The 21,760-nt window shown below is 47.0% G+C and overlaps 2 protein-coding genes across 2 annotated transcripts; one reads left to right on the forward strand and one right to left on the reverse strand.

The window, feature by feature from the left end:
* Nucleotides 1-1,463: 1,463 nt before the first annotated feature.
* On the reverse strand, nucleotides 1,464-7,909 carry arxa (aristaless related homeobox a). The gene is made up of 5 exons (XM_052054440.1): nucleotides 7,545-7,909; nucleotides 5,966-6,521; nucleotides 4,993-5,038; nucleotides 2,250-2,578; nucleotides 1,464-1,829 (listed from the first exon to the last, which is right to left on the reverse strand). Exons 1-5 carry the CDS (start codon nucleotides 7,717-7,719, stop codon nucleotides 1,568-1,570), a joined length of 1,368 nt encoding a protein of 455 aa, XP_051910400.1. The 5' UTR covers nucleotides 7,720-7,909; the 3' UTR covers nucleotides 1,464-1,567.
* An 8,591-nt stretch (nucleotides 7,910-16,500) lies between these two features.
* hgd (homogentisate 1,2-dioxygenase) lies at nucleotides 16,501-21,653 on the forward strand. Its single transcript, XM_052054441.1, has 14 exons — nucleotides 16,501-16,652; nucleotides 17,185-17,256; nucleotides 17,332-17,420; nucleotides 17,503-17,608; nucleotides 17,700-17,759; nucleotides 17,835-17,926; nucleotides 18,069-18,103; nucleotides 18,201-18,280; nucleotides 18,487-18,586; nucleotides 18,947-19,071; nucleotides 20,434-20,538; nucleotides 20,635-20,761; nucleotides 21,040-21,221; nucleotides 21,297-21,653. Exons 1-14 carry the CDS (start codon nucleotides 16,638-16,640, stop codon nucleotides 21,438-21,440), a joined length of 1,332 nt encoding a protein of 443 aa, XP_051910401.1. The 5' UTR covers nucleotides 16,501-16,637; the 3' UTR covers nucleotides 21,441-21,653.
* Nucleotides 21,654-21,760: the final 107 nt, after the last annotated feature.

The raw sequence follows: 21,760 nt of genomic DNA on the forward strand, positions 1-21,760 counted from the left end.
GGATTTGGGTGGGGAATTAACCATGCGAGAGGTGTATGTGCGTGAAAGGCGACTGATGAAGTGGTTTGTTACTTCATTAATGACAAAGAGGACTCACTTCCAGCGACGGGGCATTACAGATGTTAAGACCAATTTAGCGGCTCTAAGGCTTTTTTCAAGGAAGTTTTGTCGCCACCCGCCCAGCTAAAGTGCTGGATCTAATTGAAAACCCCTCGCCTTTGTGCCTCCTTTCACACGTCGGGGATTAGGCTCATGAATATATGCTCTCTATTTTGTCAACTCGCCTCAAGAGGAGAGACACAACTGAAATATGTCGCCCACTTTGTTTGCCGCGGCGCGTCGCAGCCAACACATTTCTGCTCCCCAACAAAATCTCCTCATAACACTTTTTATTAATAGTTCTATAATATTTCACGTCATTTCAGCCCCGAATGCCAAAAGAAGAAGGTCAATTACCGCGGATTAGACTTTTCAGTTCATATGGGGAGGGGGGGGGGGGGGCGACTGGACATAAACAATGATGTAAAAATCGAATAATTGATCAAACACGGATGGAGTTCTACACAGGGCGACATTCATCACACACTACACCGAGTGCAAATTATCAAAACACGGCCTCCTGAAATATACACACACTTCTGTTTTGAAAATGGATCACTTTTTTGTTGTTGTTTTTTTTCTGTCCTCCTTCTTGACACAATATGTACAGCTTTTCTTTGACGCAGTCTTTCGAGAGGTGCCGGCTCGGCCGGTGTCTCCTGAGGCCGGACCGGACACCGTGTGTGTGGCCTGAGGACTGCTGAGCAGCGGGAGAGGAGTCGTGCTTGCAGAGAAGACTTAAGTCAGGTCTGTGGACCGCTTTCCTTTGGTTCTGGGGTGGGTGGCTGGATCGGCTGTCGGCGCGGTGGTGTTTGTGGCACTGGCTCAACCTTCACAGGAACTCAAGTAGCACAGCGATGCCGTTTGTACGGGTGATTCTTTTTGGATCGCTTTTTTTGAACACACGCTTCACAATTGAGTGACATTTGATCTCCTTCAGCTTCACGTCAGTTGTTGCGGTGCTTTTTCGTGACATTCTTTAAGTCAAGCGTGGGGAGCCATTGGTCGTCTGCAATCCGGAACAAAAAACTATCAAACTAAATCAGTCTTCATAAGGATAGTGTTCATTTTGAATGAGAGTCTGTCATGTCACAATGTTTTTTTTTTATTATTAATGCAGTGGCTGTAGTGTAGAGCTGTTTTAATTCAGAATTTGACTCCTAATGTACCCAAATTTGTAGAAATGTCATATACTGTGTATTTATTTAGTATTTTTAATGATCACATCTGTGACAGTGTTTGTCCTTGTAAGGACAGGGGTTTTTTTTGGAGGGGGGGGGGGGGGGGACATGACACATTCCGGTGACCAGAGAGTCTGAAAAGGTATAACTCTCGCTCAGTGCGTCTTGTGTTTTTCATCAGTGTTTGTGCGACTTTGGTCGTGCTACTATGTTGGGGGGTGAGAGAGCTCCAACGTTCGGAGTGGCAGGGATATCATCGAATGGGAGAGGGGGAGGCCTCGATAGGTTCAGCACACCTCCTTCCCCGCTGCGCCGGGGGGCAGGATGTTGATCTGGGTGAGCTGAGCCGAGTGTTCCTTGGCCTTGAGGCGCAGGGCGGCGATGCTGGAGGCTCGACGGTCCGCCACAGCTGAGGACGAGGGGGCGGAAGCAGGGGTCGGGTCCGGGAGGAGGGTGGTCGGATGGGCGCCGTCGACGGCGGGGGCGGGCTGCCGCAGGAGCGCCGCGGCGGTGGAAGCGCTGGTCAGAGGACCCATAGTGGAGAAGAGCCTGCGTGCGACGCAGGGAAAGATGTGCTTTCAATTCATCCCCGGCCCGAACCTCCTTTGGCGTAATAACAGAAAAGTGCGGTGGCAGAAGACGCCTTTCCCCTTAATTAAGGCTTTCAGTGTCCCTCGCGGCAAATGAGGAGCTAATTGTGACATGTGGTGTTTGCGGTGTCAGCCCCCTTCACAGCTTGTTTTGCGAGATCGCACATTTGGTTAATTTATTAAGACATTTGGCAGTGATTACACACCACACTGCGAATGGTTACCAGCGAAACTCATTTCTAATCAGGGGCCCCCGAGATAAATAGCAAAGTGCGGAAGCATCTGTCATCAGTCGGGGCGCTTGTTGTCGTTTCTAGGGCGACCTCCGCGCAAAGTGCTCTGTGCACGAGTGAATAGAAATGGAACAGATGAAGCTCACCTCCCAAAAGTCGGCCCCATGAAAGCCGGGTGGCGAAACATGGCGGCCGTGCCCAGGAAAGTGCCCAGGCCGAGCGGGGTGGCCAGAGGAGGCGCGGAACCGTTGTGGTGTGGCGGGACGAGGCCGGGGAAGGCGGCGGCCGCCGCGGCCGCTGTCCATGCCGACTCGAGGGCGGGGTGCGGGTGAGGCGGGAAGGGGCCTCCCTCCAGGTAGTGGCTGAGAGGGTGACCTGCAGCCAGAGGGCCCGGGAAGGGAAGGCCTGCTGGGTGGCCTTGCACCCCTGCCTTTTCGCGTTTCCTCCACTTGGCCCTACGGTTCTGAAACCACACCTGGAGGAACACAAGCAAGGTAATTCAAGCCCCATTATTTTTGGATATATTCAGACACGTTTTTGGCAACAGGTGTTCCAGGCCCAAAAAAGGGTAAGCGTCCACCAAATTATTCATAATATTTGAAAGAAAGAAAAAACAGGATGTACTGATGAGTCGAGATGTTAAAAATGCGCTGCAGCAAATAGAATTTTTTTGTTTTCGTCCAGGTCACAAGGTTAAGCACCACTGAGGTCCCATGTGTGCTGTGCACATGCCCAGCAAATGGGGAAACAACACAAGTCAGCTGTTTGGGAAAAGGTAAAAATCTGCCGATAAAAATGCTATACTTTAAATTGCTGGTATAAATATCCCGGTAACATGGCTTTTATCATCTGTTGTCTCTAATAAGAGTGTAACCAAAATATAATAAACGCCTCTCACTATGATGTCATCCACATTCACATCCACACACAAACAAATACCGGTAATTGTTAAATGAACACTTCTCTGACAGCGCCAATCAAAACAGAGGATCTTGGCCAATGTGCTATTTTTCAAAACGTTTTTTGCATTGAATCACATCAAATGACTATATATATATATATTATAGTGAATATATATTGAATTTCAATTGAATATATATATATATATATATATTCAATTTTCAAACGACTGTTTGACCAGCCTTCTTTTATACGCACATACAACAATACCGATCTATAACTTATCTAAAATGAACTCCGAAATCTCATTGATGATATTATTTGAAAAAAAAAACCCGGACATATTTGTTAGAGTTAATTTTTATAAAGGTAAGATGTCGTTTCAGTCCGTTTTCATTTTTACAAGCCTTTTTGTGACTTTATATTTTGCTCACCAAAAAAATGCTTTTTTTCAATGTTTGTTCATTTACGACAACAACTTTGATTTATTGCCTCGAAGAATATTGAACGCAGTCGCCATTTTCAGGTGAAGGACTAGAATGACGGTAATTAGGCGCAAGGTAAACCGTGCCAACGAACAGCCCCCTTAAATCTACTTTCTGTCCAATTAAAATCCGTTTTTTGTTGCCTGCCTCGGGATGGAGGGGGCGGTTGAGGTAATTAAAAGCTCTGTTGACCGTAGACCCACAAAATTGCCGCTGAACTGGCTCCAATGACAATTAATGCGCTTTAAATGAAATTCTTGAAAGCCATGTCGAGCAAGTGGGAGTATTTAACTTTCCCACGCACCCACTCTCGCTGCTGGCCAGTTTGCACTGCAGGCGCACAAAGAGCAAAACGTCAACAGGAGCAAAGTGATTGAGCGACAGCGACAGTGCGCGCACACACTCTCGCGCACGATTCCCAGAGGGCTGTTTAGCATTACACAGCCCCTGGGGAATTTATGAGTTTTTATCACCTCCTGATGGCGCCCGCTAAGTGATTTGTTCACCTACAGCCCCCTAAAGAGACATCTGTTGTATCACCGTCGGCCATTGACCCTCCAGCCCTGTTTGAACTGTCTCTGTGGTTATGAGCCCCCGCTTTGGGCATGCATGCGCACGCTTTCAGTGCACCGGCGCAAGGGAGAGAAGGAGAAGGGGGGGGGGGGGGGGTGGCGGGAGGTAGGAACAAACACCTTTAATGGCTTCTCATTCGCTCCCAAGTGCCACGCATGGGATCAATGCAGGTCGTATCGCAATCACAGAATAGGAAATCAAATAGCACTAACGCCCCCCCCCCCTCCTTCCTTCTGATGGGAATCCAAACACCGCCTCGTCCCGACAATATGTTTACTCGCACACTAAGTGAGCGCTTTCTGAATCGCTTAATTGCCGCTAAAGAGCGATCACGCGCGAGATAAAGCACCAATAACCGGAAGTGGCCCATGTCGAGCGCGCGCATTGCTGTCAACCCCCCCCCCCCCCCCACGGTTAAACACGTTTTACAGTCATAAATGACCGCCTCTAATTGCTCCTTTCATCACCGACGCACATATATCCGGAAGCTTCAGTTAATCAGAACTGGAAATCGTATCAGGCATACAGCTTTGGATGTTTTGTTTATTTTACTGAAAAGAAGGCCGTTGCCATTCTCGCCACCTGGACAGATCATAATGACCCGAGCACTGTGTGAAAACAGGTGCTCATTCTCACTTTTGCTTGACACGTCATGCAGCAGTATTTATTTCATTGTAAATTGTCCAAGCGCATCACACTGAGAGATGTTTTTTATATCATCTGTCAGTGTCTGACTTGAAAACAGATGCTTAATTATGTTCGTTAATTCCATCTGGAACGCGTGTGACGTCTGACAATTTGAATGCATCCATGTTTTCCACATGGAGAGATTTGGGATTTTTTTTCCAATTCAAGTGGGTTGCGACGTCTTGACTAAACGTGGGAGGCCAGTTGTTGTTGGATATTAAGCATTAGAGATAAAGACACCTACTTGGACTCGGGCTTCGGTCAGATCCAAACGCATGGCGAGCTCTTCCCTGCAAATAAAAGAGCAAAGCAGAAAAAAAAAATCAACGTTTTGGATTGTTTTGTCCCGACCTGTTGTACCCCCGTCAACAACACAGGCGGCAAAATAGCCTTGATTCTTTTCATTTTTCTTTTTCTTATCCTACTTGCTAGAAATAAAATACATCATTGCACATGTTCTATTTTCCCTGTCTGAAATAGGTGGAAATAGGCCTCGTGATTGTTAGATCGCCCCCCCCCCCCTCTCCATCCTGGCCCTGTCACAGTAACAACATAATGGCTGGAATAATGACATCCAAACGAGTCTGCCACGCACAAAAGCAATTGAAGCTCCCCTTCAGCTGCACCTCAAATTAAATCCACAAAGTACACGGTGAAAATATGAATACTGTAATCCCAGTAGAAACGCTGCAAAAAAAAAAGATTGATTTTTTTCAAGCCATAAAAGAGGCTGGATCAATTCTCGAAGTCACATCAAAATCCTATAAACACATTTATATTCGCGTGTAATTCACATTCCATAATACGATAAATTTACAACACGCATGCCAAATAATTCTTAAAATTGCGCTTGCACCATCGGCTATTGCTCTCAGCACTTGTATTTATTAATTTACTCTAAAGGGTTTTTAATGTGTCCGTTTTTGAAGTGTATTTTTTTTACGTTTGGGAAGTATTTTTATATTATTATTGTTATTGTTTTGAAATTACGAGAACATATTCTAATTAAGTCGTTCGAGTATTAAGAGAGTCATATTTGTGATCATGCCCATAATGAGAACAACGTGAGAAACGCACACACTTCTTTTTGCCGCAAATAATGACACTTTTACAATAAATATAAAGACTAGCCAATCAAGGCCAATTGGCATGCGGCAAATTGAGTTGGTTCGCAGTCACTCGCAAAAAAGGCTCGGCGAATGAAATCATGGCGTTACCTGGTGAAGACGTCGGGGTAGTGCGTCTTTTGGAAAGCCCTCTCCAGCTCCTCCAGTTGGTAACTGGTGAAGGTAGTCCTGTATCGTCTCTGCTTGCGCTTCATCATGCCCTCCTCGGAGTCGCTGCCCGCCGACAGACACACGCTGTCCTCCCCGTCGCCGGCGTTCAAGCCCTCCCTCTCGTCGTCTTTGGGCGACGGGCTCGCGGCCGCGTCCCCGCAGCTCTCCTCCTCCGTCTTCACCGCGTCCTCGTCGAACTTTAAGGTGCCGAGCTCCACCAGGCCCGTCGCGCCGCCGTCCTCCGAGCCCTCGCCGGGGCTCCGCTCGCCTTCTGGCCGGCTTAGGGTCGCGTTCTCCCTGTACGACTTGCTGCGGCTGATGCTCACCTGCGGCGCCTGTATGATCTTGAGGCTCTCGGCGGCGCCTTCCAGGAGGAGCCGCTCGCGCTCCAGCTTGTCCGCCTGCTCCTGGAGGTACTTGCCTCCGGGGCCGTACAGGCGGCGCAGCTTCGGGGGCAGATGCATATCGGCGCTCAGGGAAAGCTCTTTGGTCGGCCCTGATCGGACAAGCGCGTTAATTCACAGAACGCGATCCCGAGCGACGTAAAAAAAAATCATCTGACGGCGGATTGCAATAAAATTGTGGATGAAAATTATACATTTTTGCCCCTCATCGCTTTGGTCTTGGCCTTTGGAACTAGAGAATCACAGTTCAAATTCCGCTTTAAAAAATTGTCCAAAGATCCTAATGTGCTACTTAGCTCCTGTCGAGGTTCCCTTGAGCAAGGCATCGGCACCCTTTCACTCCGGCATCTCTCGTTGTATGGCTGCGTGTTGCGTGATTTGCTTCTACGTGTAGTGTGCGCATAAAATCGTATAAAACGGATTTTCCATTGAGGGAATATAGCGGGATAAATTAAAATAAAATATTTAACTTGTACTACTGGATTCATCTCTCAGCCCACCCTCCACCAAAGATCTCAAAACTAATTTATTGGGTATTTTTCTTCGGTCTAAAGCAAAACAACACACTCACTGGAGCTATCTATTTTTTGTTTACTGTTATAGTCAAGTTCTCAATTCTCAATTTAAAAATCTAGCTTTTACTTGCCAACTTTTCACCAGTGGATTGAAAAACCTAATCGGTAGTTGTCAGATGAGTTTATGTGGCCATTCTCAAGGACTAAACGTAACACCAAGAATATTCTAGGGACCAGTTAGTCAATATGCTCCCATTTTAAATCCAACGCCAACATCGCCGCAGCATAGCCAAGACACAATAAGAAATCTTATTTGTCTAAAACTATCAAATTCATGTGAAGTCATTTGCTGTTTTTTTGCGCTGATAACAATGCAATTGTGAGCAATTATTAACTTCATTAAAAAATATATCCGATCAAATAAATATACTATAGCTCCACTTCCTACAAGGGCACTTAACAGCAGGGCAATACTGTCGTGTAAAAAGACATATTTAGGTGTCTTGTTTTAACCAAAAAAAAAAATCTCTTCAAACCGGTCTTGTCCCCTTTATGTTAACAAATTTACCGTTGCATTATAGTTTTAGCAAATTAACGTACCCTCCGACGCCTTGTCCAGCTCCCCCCTGGCTGGCAGTGTGCTAATGAGACGGACCCTGCACGGGCTGCGGCGGCCCAGAATGCTGTCAATGCAGTAGGAGGAGAGCAGCGTGGGGGACTTGCTGCCCTTTCTCTCGGCCCTTTCGCGGACGTCCTCGTCAAAGTGGCCGCTCATGTCGACTCTTCTCCGGCCACTTGAGTCTGTCGTCTGGCGGGGGCGCACAAGACGGGGCTCGCCTGCCTCGCACCTCGCGGCTGCTCCTCCACAGCTCTGTCACACGCGCACACGCTCGCGAACACGCACGTGCTGGCTCGGATCGGGCGCCTCCTGATTGGTCGACAGGCTTAGCGCGTGTGTGTCGAGGGAGACTCGCAAGAGCCGCTTTATATATTTTACATTAAGGTTAATTTGAGGGGAAGGCGACAAACGCTGACATGGACTCCTTTACAGCACACGGAATGAACCTTTATCTCATTTCTACTTTGATTCCGATTCAAACGTTATCGTCTATCTTTCTAGGTTGGATTTTTTTTCGCCCCTTCGGTGAACTGAGACCAATTTTTTTTTAAAAATCAAATTTTAAGGATCAAACCCCTCTTGTGCAGAGATCCTCATTCAAAAGTTACTTTGGGGTGCTTTTTGTGATATTTTCACAAATATTTTGGCCAAGTAATGACAACAAAAATGACCCCTTTTATTCAAAAGAATGAAGAATGTTAATATATACTATATATATATATATATACTAAAACTCGTTTACAAAAAAATAATAAATAGGTGTTTGAAAGTGCCCGTGTATTGGGGAATAATAATAATAATAAATATAAAATAGTAACGGTTGTTTTTTTTCATTCATTTCAGTTCATGAGCTTTTTTTCACTGTACCCCCCCCCCCCCCCGCCCCAGGCTTCTTAATAATCTAAATAGGTCCTTTCACACCATTTCGGAATGCAAAACACGAATCGAAAAAATATCTTGCATATGGCCATGCCTCGCAGTACGACTTGAATTTAAAAGTGTTGCAGCAAGAACGTGGATATTCATTCAATAAACATAACTTAATATTCATCGCCATTGTACGTCATTTTGTGTTAAATTTTGATTCCTAATACATTTTTTTCCAGACGGTGTCCCGGATGAAATACTGTCCACCATGTGATTGTAAGTAATTGCTTGACTTTTTTTTAAAAGAATGATATGATTTCCCTGATGTGTCGTGTGCGTGCTTTGTACGTAGCCTGTTAGTGGCTGACGACCAGTTCAGGGTGTAGTCTGCCTTCCGCCCGGAGTCACCAGGGATGGGCTCCAGCAACTCCCCGCGGCCCTGCTCAGGATAAGCGCTGTTGAAAATGGATGGATGGATGGATGATAGCCATTAAGATGTATATGTAGAGAATGTGACGCATGTGCATGTCACTCTGCATGCTCTCTGCCGGAGACTTATAAAGTGAGGGTTATGAGGTGCCGCAAGGCAAGACGGGATTGCACACGGGGACTTCACCGTGCATGGTGGTGGGCGGTGGGGTGGGGGCTTTAGATAGAGAATGTAATTTTAAATGAAAGTCTATTTAACCCGCTGTGAATGGCGACGTGACCTCCATCCTCGCCTCAGAGCCCATCACTGTTAAAAGGATCATTTTCAGAATTCAATCCAAAAACTTGAGCAAGCTGCAATTTACTCTGCCCCCTTTCTTTCTTTGCTTGTCGCCTTCCCCTCCGATCTGTCTCCGTATAGAAGAAAGACGGCACAATGTCCAGAAAATTGCTCATAATTCCCAATTTTGTCTTTATTTCAGTCGGGTCACATTTTTTAAAAAATCTTTTGCGTGTGTGTGTGTGTGTGTGTGTGTGTGTCTGTGTATGACTGCTCAGATTAGTGAAGGCCTCACTTTTTGATTTTGATCGGGCTGCATTTAAACAAACACAACCCTGCGGCGTGCTGCCCCTTCCAATTTCTGATGAGACAACATTGAAATGAGAGTATATGTCATCTTTTCTCGACTGCGCGTCCTCATACCAGTGCTGGTGTCACATTCTAATCATCCGCAACTTCTAAACTTCCGAGCTTGTTTATTTGCAGGCAAATCAATGTAATGAGCGTAATAACAATAGGCCTATAAAATGTTCTTGCGGTCACAAGCGACCGTGCCTGATGCTGACGGGTAGTTAGAGTCGCTCTGTAATTTGCGGCCCACAATTTGATTCATTTATCCGCGCACTGTTATTAACCCTGTGGAAAAAGAGATGTCAGCCGCCATTTCGAGCAGCAGGACATCCGCGCTTTGTTTAAATGCACTAATTACGCGCATACATTAGAGGAGAAAAGGAATAGCCTGCACGCGTGCAATTTTCACATTTCCAATTTTCCGTTTAGCTGCTTGCAGGTGGAGAGCCCGCTCACTTTAGCACATACGGCAAACGCAGAAACCACGCACTATAGCAATACACTTAATTTGCAAAGATGATGTGATGTATGAGAGGCAGTGATGCGCACTCTGTTTTTTTTTTGTGGTTGTAACTTGCAGTGATGTAGTCTACAGGCTACTGCTCTGCATCGCACAGAGGGGCTGTTTCTAATATTGCTCTGACGTTGTTTCGCTTCACGGAATGGAATGTTGTATTTACAATGATTGTTTTAATTAGCTTCCATTTTTATTGATGGAAATGAACCTATATCGTATACAGCTAAATGTCTGACTCGTATGATGTATTCTTTATTTCTGGGGAGATAATGTTAAACATTTCTCGACCAATATGGGGTATACCTAATAAATGAAAAAGATCATTGGCGTGACAGCAGGCAATCTACGAAAAGGGGTTTGCGCTGCTTGTCATTCAACTGGCGCCATCTTCTGGGTGGAAAATAAAAAGGCAACAAGCTGGAGTCCAGGTTTTCGCAAAACAGCCCCCCCCCCCCGCCTCCAAATGAATGCATGCATGTCGTCTATGCATGCATGCACATATGTATGGATAGTTTGTGTGTGTACAGTATGTATCGTATGCATTTATGCAGAGTATGCATGTACGTATATATGTATGTAGGCTTTGTATGTATACGGTACATTGAACCCAATCGAATCGTTCCACTTTGAAATATATCAAGATACATATTATCTTTGGAGGGCTATGTTTTAGAAGGCAAAAAAAGTGCACCTGCACGTTGCAAGGTGATCGCAACAAATGTCGGAGCATATCAAGTGGTCGAGTTGGATCAGGCACGATGACGTCATATCACCCGTCCAGCCTCCTCTGGATCTGGTCCTCTGTGTATGACATAATTGGACAGTGCCCCACTCCGGGGTGCCAAAGCAGGAAGCGGAGGGGAGGAGGGGGGAGCCTGGTGTGAGTGTGTTGAGGAGGTGAGGGGAGGAGGGAGGGAAGCCTTTGGAGGCGCACGTTTGCAAAGTTAATTAGCGGTTATTAACAGGCCGCATAATGAGTGCGAGAGGGAGTCAATTTAATGACTTTGTTAGTGCTGAGTCGAGATCGACAGGCAGGCGCGGAGCGAGACAACAAAGGCACGCAGCCATCATGTGTAATTTCCAGTCCTAATGCGCTCTGATCGGAAACAAAGAGCTCTAATTTCGTTCAACTGACTCGATAATTTGTCCCTTATGCAAGGAAAATAATAAATGACGTAACAGGAGTATAGCTTTCTATTTGAAAGGACGCGGAAGCGGATATTAATGAGGCAAGGTCACATGGGACTGCGGGCCTGTCATTATATGCATCATCACATTTCAATTTAAAAAAAATGTCACTCCTTAGAATTGCCTCCCGATGGACATATCAACACTTGCGTTTTACAGCCGCATCAGCAACAGATTATTTAACATTACTCTTAGGTGTAGATATTCTTTATCATCTTTGAAAAATGTCAACTATTACCGAGTCACAGCGGTAGAAGAAGTCTGTACTTCTCTGACCGCATGGGCGCATTATACCGTACGACCTCCTGGGGGTCAAACCAGAAGGAGCGGCACAATGACTCGGATTGCAGCGTTAAATCAGGATGCGTGAAGCGGCTAATTCTTCCTATTCTATTTGAAAATGTGATTACGCCATCTGACTTCCGTTCTGTTCCCTTTTGCGTCGCGGAAATATAACAATAAAATAGAAGAAAGCTTCTTCGTTCCTGCAGTGGGGGAAAAAAACTGCATTTACAACAGCAAAGACAAATCAAAGCAGAGCAGGCATCAATGACAAGCAGGGCAGTCAAGCTTATTGTGGCCCACGACTGCAAAATGATGCCGTCTTCACGCATGACCTCATCATTCCACAGATGGCTTGAATTATAGGAAAGATGTGAGCGCCATTATCGGCCAGAAGGGGGGGTGGGGTGGGTTGGTGGCGGGTGTGGGGGGGTTGACTCCAAGTCGTCTGTTTGGATTCATGACGGGTTAAAAGGTGATTCAAAAGAGAGAGGCTATTTCACGACTGCTTTTGTCTCCTCTGATTACCGCCATGATCACATGAATCCAGACTCTCGCTACCTCCCGAAGATTGTGAGCTCAAGAGGTCATTTTCACCCTCATCCTTGTCATCATCATCATCGTCACCGATTGACCGTCCAAAACATTGAGACGCTGTGTGTTTTCACAGTCGCGTTGCCCTTTTATTGATTGCGTAGCTCCATTTTAATTCAATTGCGCCGGTGTCAAAAAAAGAAAAAAAAAACGTGGCGAGAATCATCCGTGTAATGAGATAATCAAAGTAATACATGCAAATCAGTTGTGATGCCATCTTATCAAAACCAGAGTGCCCCCGACCCCACCCCCTGAACCCCCTTGAGTGTGAAGAAGTCCTTTTATTCACTTAGCAGCAATACCTTGAGCGGATGGCACCATGCAAATGACAGTTGATTAGACTAAATTAAGAGCCTGACCGTGTCTGAGTTTTATGTAAATGCTCTTTTTTTTTTTTTCCTTCGAGCTTTAATGTGATGGAAAATGTATTTTACACATTGGGTCCAAAACTGCACATTTTTTTTTTCATATGGATAAGAAAAACAAAGTTGAGTGTGAATTCCCTTTGAACGATCCTCTCCACGAGCGTAGATGTACCTTGACCTCGGTGCAACCCCGCCGGGACGCAAAGTGCGTCGTTAGAACTCCCTCGCTGAGAGGGAGTGCGCCATCGAGATTGACTGCGCGTCGTTGCTCCCGCACATTGTTTTACAGCAGTGCGGCTGAGACTTCCTCTCGGCGGGGTGTGCGGCCTGTGGATGGGAAAGGCCTAAATCCAATATAGATGGCGGAGCCACGTCGCCTCCCGCTGGGGAGCCTCAGACTTGCAGGCCAGGATGGAGGAGCCGCCCCCGCCCCCGCCACTCCAAATTGGTCTGAGAGGCTGTTGAGCTCCAACCCAGCAGCTGAAGCCGCCTATGATCTAATGACAGGACTGAGGATGGACGTGTGGAGCGGTACGTGCACCCGAACAGTCGCAATACTCCACGGGATTGTATGTGCACCTTATTGTTTGCTCTTCAACACTCATTTCTTCGGCCAAGATCGTTCACTTCAAGTCGAAAAATTTCGACCGAGACCAAGAAAATAGTCGGTGTGCTGTCAGCAATACCAACGCAGTAGATCCCGATATCCTTTGTGGCTTCGAGGCCCGTTTTTGTCCAAGTGTGTGAAGATGGAAAAACCTCAATTTTTTTGTATTTTCTCCCTTTCATCGTGCTCTCGACTCGTCGTTTGTCCCTCCGATTCTGCCTCTGTTGCAGTGGCCGTCTGTACGAATTCATTTCTCTTTTTCTATCTGAAATCGTGCTCTGACAAAGACGACAATGCTCACTTTCAAATGGCACTCACAGAGAGTTGTTCATTTAAGGCAACGTCGATGATTGTGGGTTTATTTGGTGAGGCTACGGTGGGTGCTGCACTTGGCCACACGGAGCGCTGTTTGCATTTGTTTCCCTTCTTCAGCTGAGAGAGGAACAAAAGCAAACCTCTCACTCAGTATTAGTGGATGCAAGTGTTGTCGGGGCAAATGAGGATTGTTAAAACTAGGGTAACCCATTCATCAATGTCGATACAAAACAATCGAAAGAAAACACCAGACACGCAAGCCGAGCGTTTTCTAATCAGAAACTACAAATGCGCAACATTAGTGACGTCAGTACTTCCCAAATCCTTTGATTTTAACTTGAAGGGATTGTGCTTCAAGTGCTTCAGTAATTCTTTTTCTCCGTGTGTGTGTGTGTGTGTGGTTGATTTTATTTTATTTATTTTTTCTTTTCTTGCTGTAAGCACCCCTTCTCTCTTTAAGGCATATCTTTATAACCAAGCAATTCCAAAGCAATTTTCTCCGTGGGAGGAGAGTGTAATTTTCTATTCTGTGACACTGTGATGTGTAAGAAACTAGGAGCCGGCGCCAAAAGGCATTTGCGCTGCGCGCCGTGGTGTGGGTGTGAGTCGTTTTAATGGCCGGCGCGGGAGCCGGGTCAGGGGAGGCCATCGTTTAATGACCCCTAAAGAGCCGCACTCCTTGTTAGAGCTATCGTCTTGGAAACAAAGGCTTTTGAACCGGGAGAGCGCCGCACGCTGCCGCCGCCGTCGTCTTTTATCTTCGTATTAAACCATTTGCATAACATTAGCAGAGAGATCGGACTCAGAAGACGCGCGCGGAGTGTGGGCGCATGAGACACGGAGAGAGGGTGCGCTTCCGCGTCCTTGCAAATCTAATCAGTGTTAAATGGGGCTGTCAAATTTCGGTGTGCGAAGCGGGGCGGCGGATAAGTCTCGTGTCAGGTCTAATTTAACAATTCAACCGCAGTGGCGTCGAACTCGGCTGCGATGACAATATCCAAGCTATTTCTTGTCCGAGCCAGAATTCACGCTTAATAACGCAAGAGTAGGATACCTCGGAGAGTGGATAGAAAGTCCACGCACGCCAGTTGGTACCATCACAACTTCACGCAACGGTCATTGATAGTATTAGTTTGCTGGCAATTCAGTAACCACTGAAGCGCACCAGTGGTGTGCGAGGTAGGTGGAATGTGCGTGGGGGGGGGGGGGGGGGGGGGTTGCGAGTGGGGTAGCCAACAACTATTTTGCCTCGTCGCACCCTTTTGTCACTAATCTACACTGACCTCACAATTGTCATGAGGCTCTTGCTGCCGGATTGGAATTATCGGTGGACAAACTATTTGGCAAAATATGTGACGTCCACCAATCCAATTTCTTGACGGATGGTCCCCATTAGAGTTGTGTGTGTGTGTGTGGGGGGAAAGGGGGGGAGGGGGGGGGGTGACACTCGCATTTGTGCAGTCACTGCCTCTCTTCAGCTAAATTGAAATCGAGGCAGCGGCCCGGTAGTCCAGTGGTTAGCACGTCGGCTTCACAGTGCAGAGGTACCGGGTTCGATTCCAGCTCCGGCCTCCCTGTGTGGAGTTTGCATGTTCTCCCCGGGCCTGCGTGGGTTTTCTCCGGGTGCTCCGGTTTCCTCCCACATTCCTAAAACATGCGTGGCAGGCTGATTGAACACTCTAAATTGTCCCTAGGTGTGAGTGCGAATGGTTGTTTGTTTCTGTGTGCCCTGCGATTGGCTGGCAACCGATTCAGAGTGTCCCCCGCCTACTGCCCGAAGACGGTTGGGATAGGCTCCAGCACCCCCCGCAACCCTAGTGAGGATCAAGCGGCTCGCAAGATGAATGAATGAATGAATGAAATCGAGGCCAAATTGTCACTGCCAAAAGTGTCCGCTTTACAATTTTCTTGTTGCAACCAACGCTGTGAAAAAGCAAATGAACCCAACCTAGTTCGTAGCGGACCAAGACGTTTGTCTCGTATGGAGGAGTCGGCGTGAAAATGTTGTTGCGTGCGCATGTGATGGCTTTTTAAAAAAAAAAAACATTTTGGCAGACTGCGGCAAGCAAGCGTAGCGTTTACCGTCGAGACGTTGGGTTCAGCGGGCATCTAATAACAACGCATTTCTGGGCCACTTACGCTTGCATAGACACGGGTGCTATTTGTTTTGGTCGCCTCTCTTTAAGCGCACGGGCACCATCCCCATTGCAACCAAATACTCTCCAATTCTATCATGAGACTCGGGCTTGAATTAAAATCGCCTTTTTACTTTCCTTTTTTTTCCCGTGCACGCCGCAGATCAATTTCCGGGAATGGGGACGTGATATTCGGGACTTTCTCGTCTCGCACAGCACCCAAACTGCCTGCCAGCGGGGAGGCCCGGGCTTGACTGCACGCCTCGCCGGAGGAAGCGTTACTTCTGCCGCGGCGAGTTTATTTGCGCCTCGCTAGGAGAATTGCCTTCATTTACCCTTCCCCAACAACACTCGGCGAAGAAACGAAATAGACAAGCGAGGCATGAATGGGAAAGAGGAAATTGATTCGGTTTGACACGTGCGCCTGGGGTAGACCCTCGTTTGAACACCCATTTTAAAGATAAATGGAGAAAAATTGCCTCATGCATAACCTTTTTCAGCCCCGCATGTTGTCGTTTAGCGGGAATCGGTTGTCCTTGGCGCCCTCTCCGCTGCGGCCGCAACGTTCGGCGCGCTCCCCGCGGATGCGACGTACGAAGTAATCAGCTTTTGTTTTGATTCGCGCTTTGACACTCGTTCATTTAACATGAACTAACATCGCCTTTATTCGGATGGCGTTCCTTCAAAGTAAGAGCTTCCTCATGCACTTTGCTCCCCAATGGCGAACATTAAGATACAGACTGTCTTGACCTTTTTTATTTATTTTTTCATTTTTTATTTTTAGTTTGACAGCAATCACAATGTTGCAACTCGACCTCATCTATCGATCTATTTGTTACCTTACGCAAGCTTGGAACGCTCCTCATCCTTTTTTGTCCCGGCAGCATGGGACACTCATCGTTATTTGTGCAACGTCCCACCTCTGACCTGTCCTCTCTCCGCTTTTGCCATAGGCCCTCTCTCATTGCGTCACGCGCGCCGCGCAGGCCTAATTGAAGCCATATTGACCAAGAGGGAACAAATCCAGCCCCCTCGTCCAGGCACTGCCTGACGTGCAGCGGAGTTTGCTCCGGGAGAACGTTGTGGGAGTCATTCATTGATACCTCGTGAGACACTTTCAGCTGCCTCCCGGACAGACTGCACAATGGCTGAACTGAAGGTAAGGCAAGGACATTTCTTTCATCGCATCGATTCCCTTTTCAGCAATGCCAAAAAAAACGTAAAAATAAACAAGCTAGAATACTTTCGCGTGAAGCAGACGGACTGAGAAGCGGGCGGTGTGGCTCCTGACCAATCAGGATGCGGCATTCAACAGCTGCCCAGATGTGGCCACGGAGACTTTTCAACTCAAAAAGTCCCCCAACAAAGGCATTTCAAGTCCATCATTATACAGAAGCAAAAAGTTGTTTTGCTTTAACGCGGAGGCACGCCAAACACGGCAAACGTACCACATTTGCGCCCGAGTGTGCACACTAACGATGACTCAGCAACATTTGCAGACAGGCCGTCGGTCGCCCAGTAGTGCCGAGTCAGTGCAAGCTGAGCAGCGGTCGTGCGTCACGCAGAAATCTGGGTTGAAATCTCACTCCGAGCGTACAGTGCAGGGCGGCGATTGAAATGAATTTGCTTTGTTTTTAATTCGTCCCGCATGCCGATGAAGCCGCACGTTGAGTTGAATTTCTCTTTTGCAGTACTTGTGTGGCTTTGGGAACGAATTCTCCTCGGAAGACCCTCGCTGCCCTGGTTCTTTACCCGAAGGACAGGTAGGAGATGGCAGAAGTCGAACGTGGCCGTTTTCAATTATGGGCCCCTGAACGCACCGCCCTGTGTCCCTCCAGAACAATCCTCAGGCGTGCCCCTATGGGCTGTACGCCGAGCAGCTCTCCGGCTCGGCCTTCACCTGCCCGCGGCCGGCCAATAAGAGGAGGTGTCCATCTCGTACTCTTGTACACTTTATCCGTGTCCGTCCACGTCGGCACGTCGGGTTAACCGGATATGCTTGTTGACAGCTGGCTTTATCGCATTCTGCCCTCCGTCAAGCATCGGCCTTTCATCCCCGCGGCCTGCGGGGATCTGACCGAGAAGTGGGACCAGGTGGAGCCCGATCCCAACCAGGTAACGTTGAAGTCGTTTGTTTTGCTCATCCGTTGTCTGGTCTCGATATTTCTGCCGAATGCCGAGTTTCTCTTTGTGTTTGCTCTTCCAGATGCGATGGCGACCATTCGCCATTCCTCAGTCGACGGAGAAAATGGTGGATTTTGTGGCCGTGGGTTTCTCTCTTGCTCTTTGGCAATGTTCCGACTCGAAAGCAAAGCTTTTCAGTAGCCTGTGAATTCGGCAGGGTCTGCACACCATCTGCGGCGCCGGGGACGCCAAATCTCGCAGCGGAATCGCCATCCACGTGTACACCTGCAACACCTCCATGATGAACAAGTGAGAACGGGCGTCGGGACCCGTGATGTTTTTTTATCGAGGTCGTGAAGTGAATACTCCTCTGCCAAAGGGCAGAATGCGTGTTTGTGGCCAAAGATTCTCGTGTTGGACCCAATGTTGTTTCGTGTTTCCTGTGTTCCAGATGCTTCAACAACTCCGATGGAGACTTTCTGATCGGTGAGCAAAATAAAAAGGAACACAGGAGCACAGATGGTGTTGTTGTGTTCTTCTTGATGTTCTTCTTGCTGCTCCGTCTGCCGTTTGCCTCTTGTAGTGCCGCAGCAGGGTGAGCTCTTGATCACCACCGAGTTTGGCAAGTTGATGGTCGAGCCCAACGAGATATGTGTCATTCAGGTACGTGTCCTTGCTCGTGTCTGCGTTGCGTGGACACGCATTGGGCCAAATTTGGAGAAGGTTGAATTGTCTGCACGCTACGGGATTCACATTGCGACATACACGTCGCAATTTCGTCTTTGCCAGAAGGAAACGTGAACGCGTTGGTGTTGATAGCCTTCCCAAAAGAGACTAAGCTCTCGCGTTTTGTCTTGATGTTGCTCCAGCAAGGGATGCGCTTCAGCGTGGACGTGTTTGGAGAAACGAGAGGTTACGTTCTGGAGGTGTATGGAGCACATTTTGAACTCCCTGACCTCGGCCCTATCGGTGGGTATCACTTTGGACACCGACCCATATGTTTCATTCAGATGACATGAGAATATTTTCTGAATTGCTTCATAGTCTTCAGGCTCCCTGCATTCCATTGCAGTGGTGAACAGCACATTTTGAAATTGAGATTGTCTTATGTATCGCGCAACGTAAATGTAGTAAAAATATCTTCTTTGCCGTCACTGGTACCATTCTCCAGTGGCATCACACACAAAAAACAAAAAAAACAGCCTTTTGGGGACATTTTATTATGAAATTGTGAAAACAATGACTGGATTTTCTAGTTGCTCCCTAATCCTGTAAAGCCAATCAAGAAATAAATAAAGTAAGTCAGCGTATGCGTGTGACTCTTTGCAGGAGCCAACGGTCTGGCCAACCCGAGAGACTTCCTGTGTCCGGTGGCATGGTACGAGGATCGGGAAGTGTCCGCGGGTTACACCGTCATCAATAAGTACCAAGGGAAGCTCTTTGCCTGCCAACAGGTGTTTTGTGTACTTTTTCCGTCCTTGTACTTGAAAAGTGTCCTCATTGCCACGTCAGGCCTCTCTGCCCTATTACCCCCCATTTGAAGTCTGCGTGTGCTTCAGTAAACATCCCGGCGAAGCGTGACAGTGACTAACAGCCAGGAAACTGTCCGAGGCACCAATGTGATCCATTAGCCGTCGCCGCTGATTGATTTATCATCCCCGGTGATTTAATATCCAAATATTTCCACCTCACTTACGCGTCTTAATCACTCACAATTAGTTAAGGCATTCATGAGTTGCAGACAGCGAAAAACAACTTGGGCATTAATTGCAACATATTTCATTCCGAGAACGAATTCCACCCCCACCTCCTGCTGCAAAAGTCCCCACAGACGGGCCATACATTGAAAGAATTCGCCCCATGTTTTTTTTTTCCCCTTTGGAGAGGTTTAAAAGTGGCAGCTTCTTTATCCTGATGCCTGGAGCGTGGGGCGGAATGGGGGGCTGGAAAATAAGACGGGAGGTGGGGAAGCGAGGCCTCATCTGAGGGAAGATGCTGCCATCTTTTCCTGCTGTTTTGTCCCCCCGCCGTGAAGAAAAATTGCTCAAATTAACTTATTATTTGCTTGACTGGGCCAATATGTTTGAGCGTGTGCGTGCGTGATTGTGCGCGCGCGTAACTCTCTTCCATTTTTCATTTTAATCGAATCTAGCCGAGCCACCACAAGTGAACATTCAGGAATATTCCTGCACAGTGTTGCCCAAAGAACTTTTGAGTGCAGCAGCAACTCTATATGTGTGTATAGTTGATTACGGTTATGTAATGAAGTAGGATTATTTTCAGTGTGTGGAAGCGTGTGCGGTAATTTGTGTGTAAAGACAGTCACGGTCAAGAAGACAGCTTGAGTTGTAATGAACTATATCGATTTTTGGAGCTGTTGCTGTATTTCTTTCTCAAAAGATAAATGCTACAAAATTCTTTTTTTTTTTTTTTTGTTCCTAACAATCAAGATAAAGAAATGGCTGTGCGCCCAGTTACTGTTGTACATCTCGCACATTCTTCCATCAATCCCAGTGAGCGTTGAAATGATGAAAGTTTGCAAAGGTTTGATTTTGTTGCCAATTACGGAATAAAACCCCGAGACTCGCCTCACAAAGAACAAACGGAGTGGAAGAGAAGCAGAAAAACACTTTATTTCAATGAAAAAAATATGTCACGATGACCATTTCCCTCTTCCTCTCCTTTCCATCAATAAGCACTAGCCCGGAGTACAATGACATCAATCATTCTTTGTCCCCCTACGTGAAAAGCTTCATCCGCAGTTGGTTGTCTACTTGCCGCTGGTGGAATTATCATGTTTTGTTGTGTTCTGTCAGGATTTCTCCCCCTTCAACGTGGTGGCCTGGCACGGCAACTACACACCATACAAGTACAACCTCAACAACTTCATGGTCATCAACTGTGTGGCCTTCGACCATGCAGTGAGTCTCATTTGTGTTGCTGTTTTCCTCGGCAAAATCATGACCGGTACTTCCTTGTGAGTTTCTTTTTGCTGCCATTTTTTTTTTTTTTTACAGGATCCATCCGTCTTTACCGTGTTGACGGCCAAATCGACCAGACCGGGCGTGGCCATTGCCGACTTTGTCATCTTCCCTCCGCGCTGGGGTGTGGCTGACCACACCTTCCGTCCACCATATTATCACCGTAAGGCGTCATATTTGCGAGGAAGTAGGAATGACTTGCTTGATCTATTTGTGTCCACCTCACTTCCTTTTGCGAAACTTCCAAAGAATGGGCCAACTAGAACTGCCTACAAACAGTACATCAATATAGTTTACATTCAATTGCATTTTTTTGAAAGTGTAGGAAAATCAAAAAGGTATATGAATAGAGACTGTTCTAGATTTTAATGTCATTTGACATGATCACGTCCACCGTCTGTTCTAGTGTTGTGGATTAGCTCCCCCTGTCTCTGTTTCAAGGTAACTGCATGAGTGAGTTCATGGGGTTGATCAAGGGCCACTATGAAGCCAAAGAGGAGGGCTTCCAGCCAGGCGGGGCCAGCCTCCACAGCATCATGACCCCGCACGGCCCTGACACCGAATGTTTTGAGAAGAACAGCGTGGCTGATCTCAAACCAGAGAGGGTGGCCGAAGGAACCATGGTAAATACGCGGACCGGGAGAAGCTTTCAAATTGTCAGGAAGGGATTGACGTTTGTTGTATGCCGCGTCCCTCAGGCGTTCATGTTCGAGTCGTCCTTCAGTATGGCTGTGACCAAATGGGGCCTGGAGACTTGCCAGAAACTAGACAAGAGTTACTACCAATGCTGGGAGCACCTACGCAGCCACTTTAATCCCAACTGGAAGCCCCGAAAACACTAGACGACGGTTTCTGGCAAAACGGGGCCAATGGTCAGAGCTATGCAAAGATTAAACTATTGTCATTTCAAAACAGATTTAAACATTTCCACTCAATATTGTTGGATTCACTAATCTAGTTGGAGGTAGTTTGAAGTGGTTCCATGTTTTTTTAAAAAATTGGAGTAACTGAACATTTATTGGACAGGCAAAAAAATATAAAGTGTTTTATTATCCTATAGTTGTCATTTGATTTTTGAGCCATGACTAATTGCACCATGATGTGTATGGAATTAGAAATCAGTTGATTCTCTCCCAGCCTTCACCTTTTTCGAAAAACATAG

This window comes from Hippocampus zosterae, chromosome 20 (genome assembly GCF_025434085.1).
Source record: "Hippocampus zosterae strain Florida chromosome 20, ASM2543408v3, whole genome shotgun sequence".
NCBI lineage: Eukaryota > Metazoa > Chordata > Actinopteri > Syngnathiformes > Syngnathidae > Hippocampus > Hippocampus zosterae.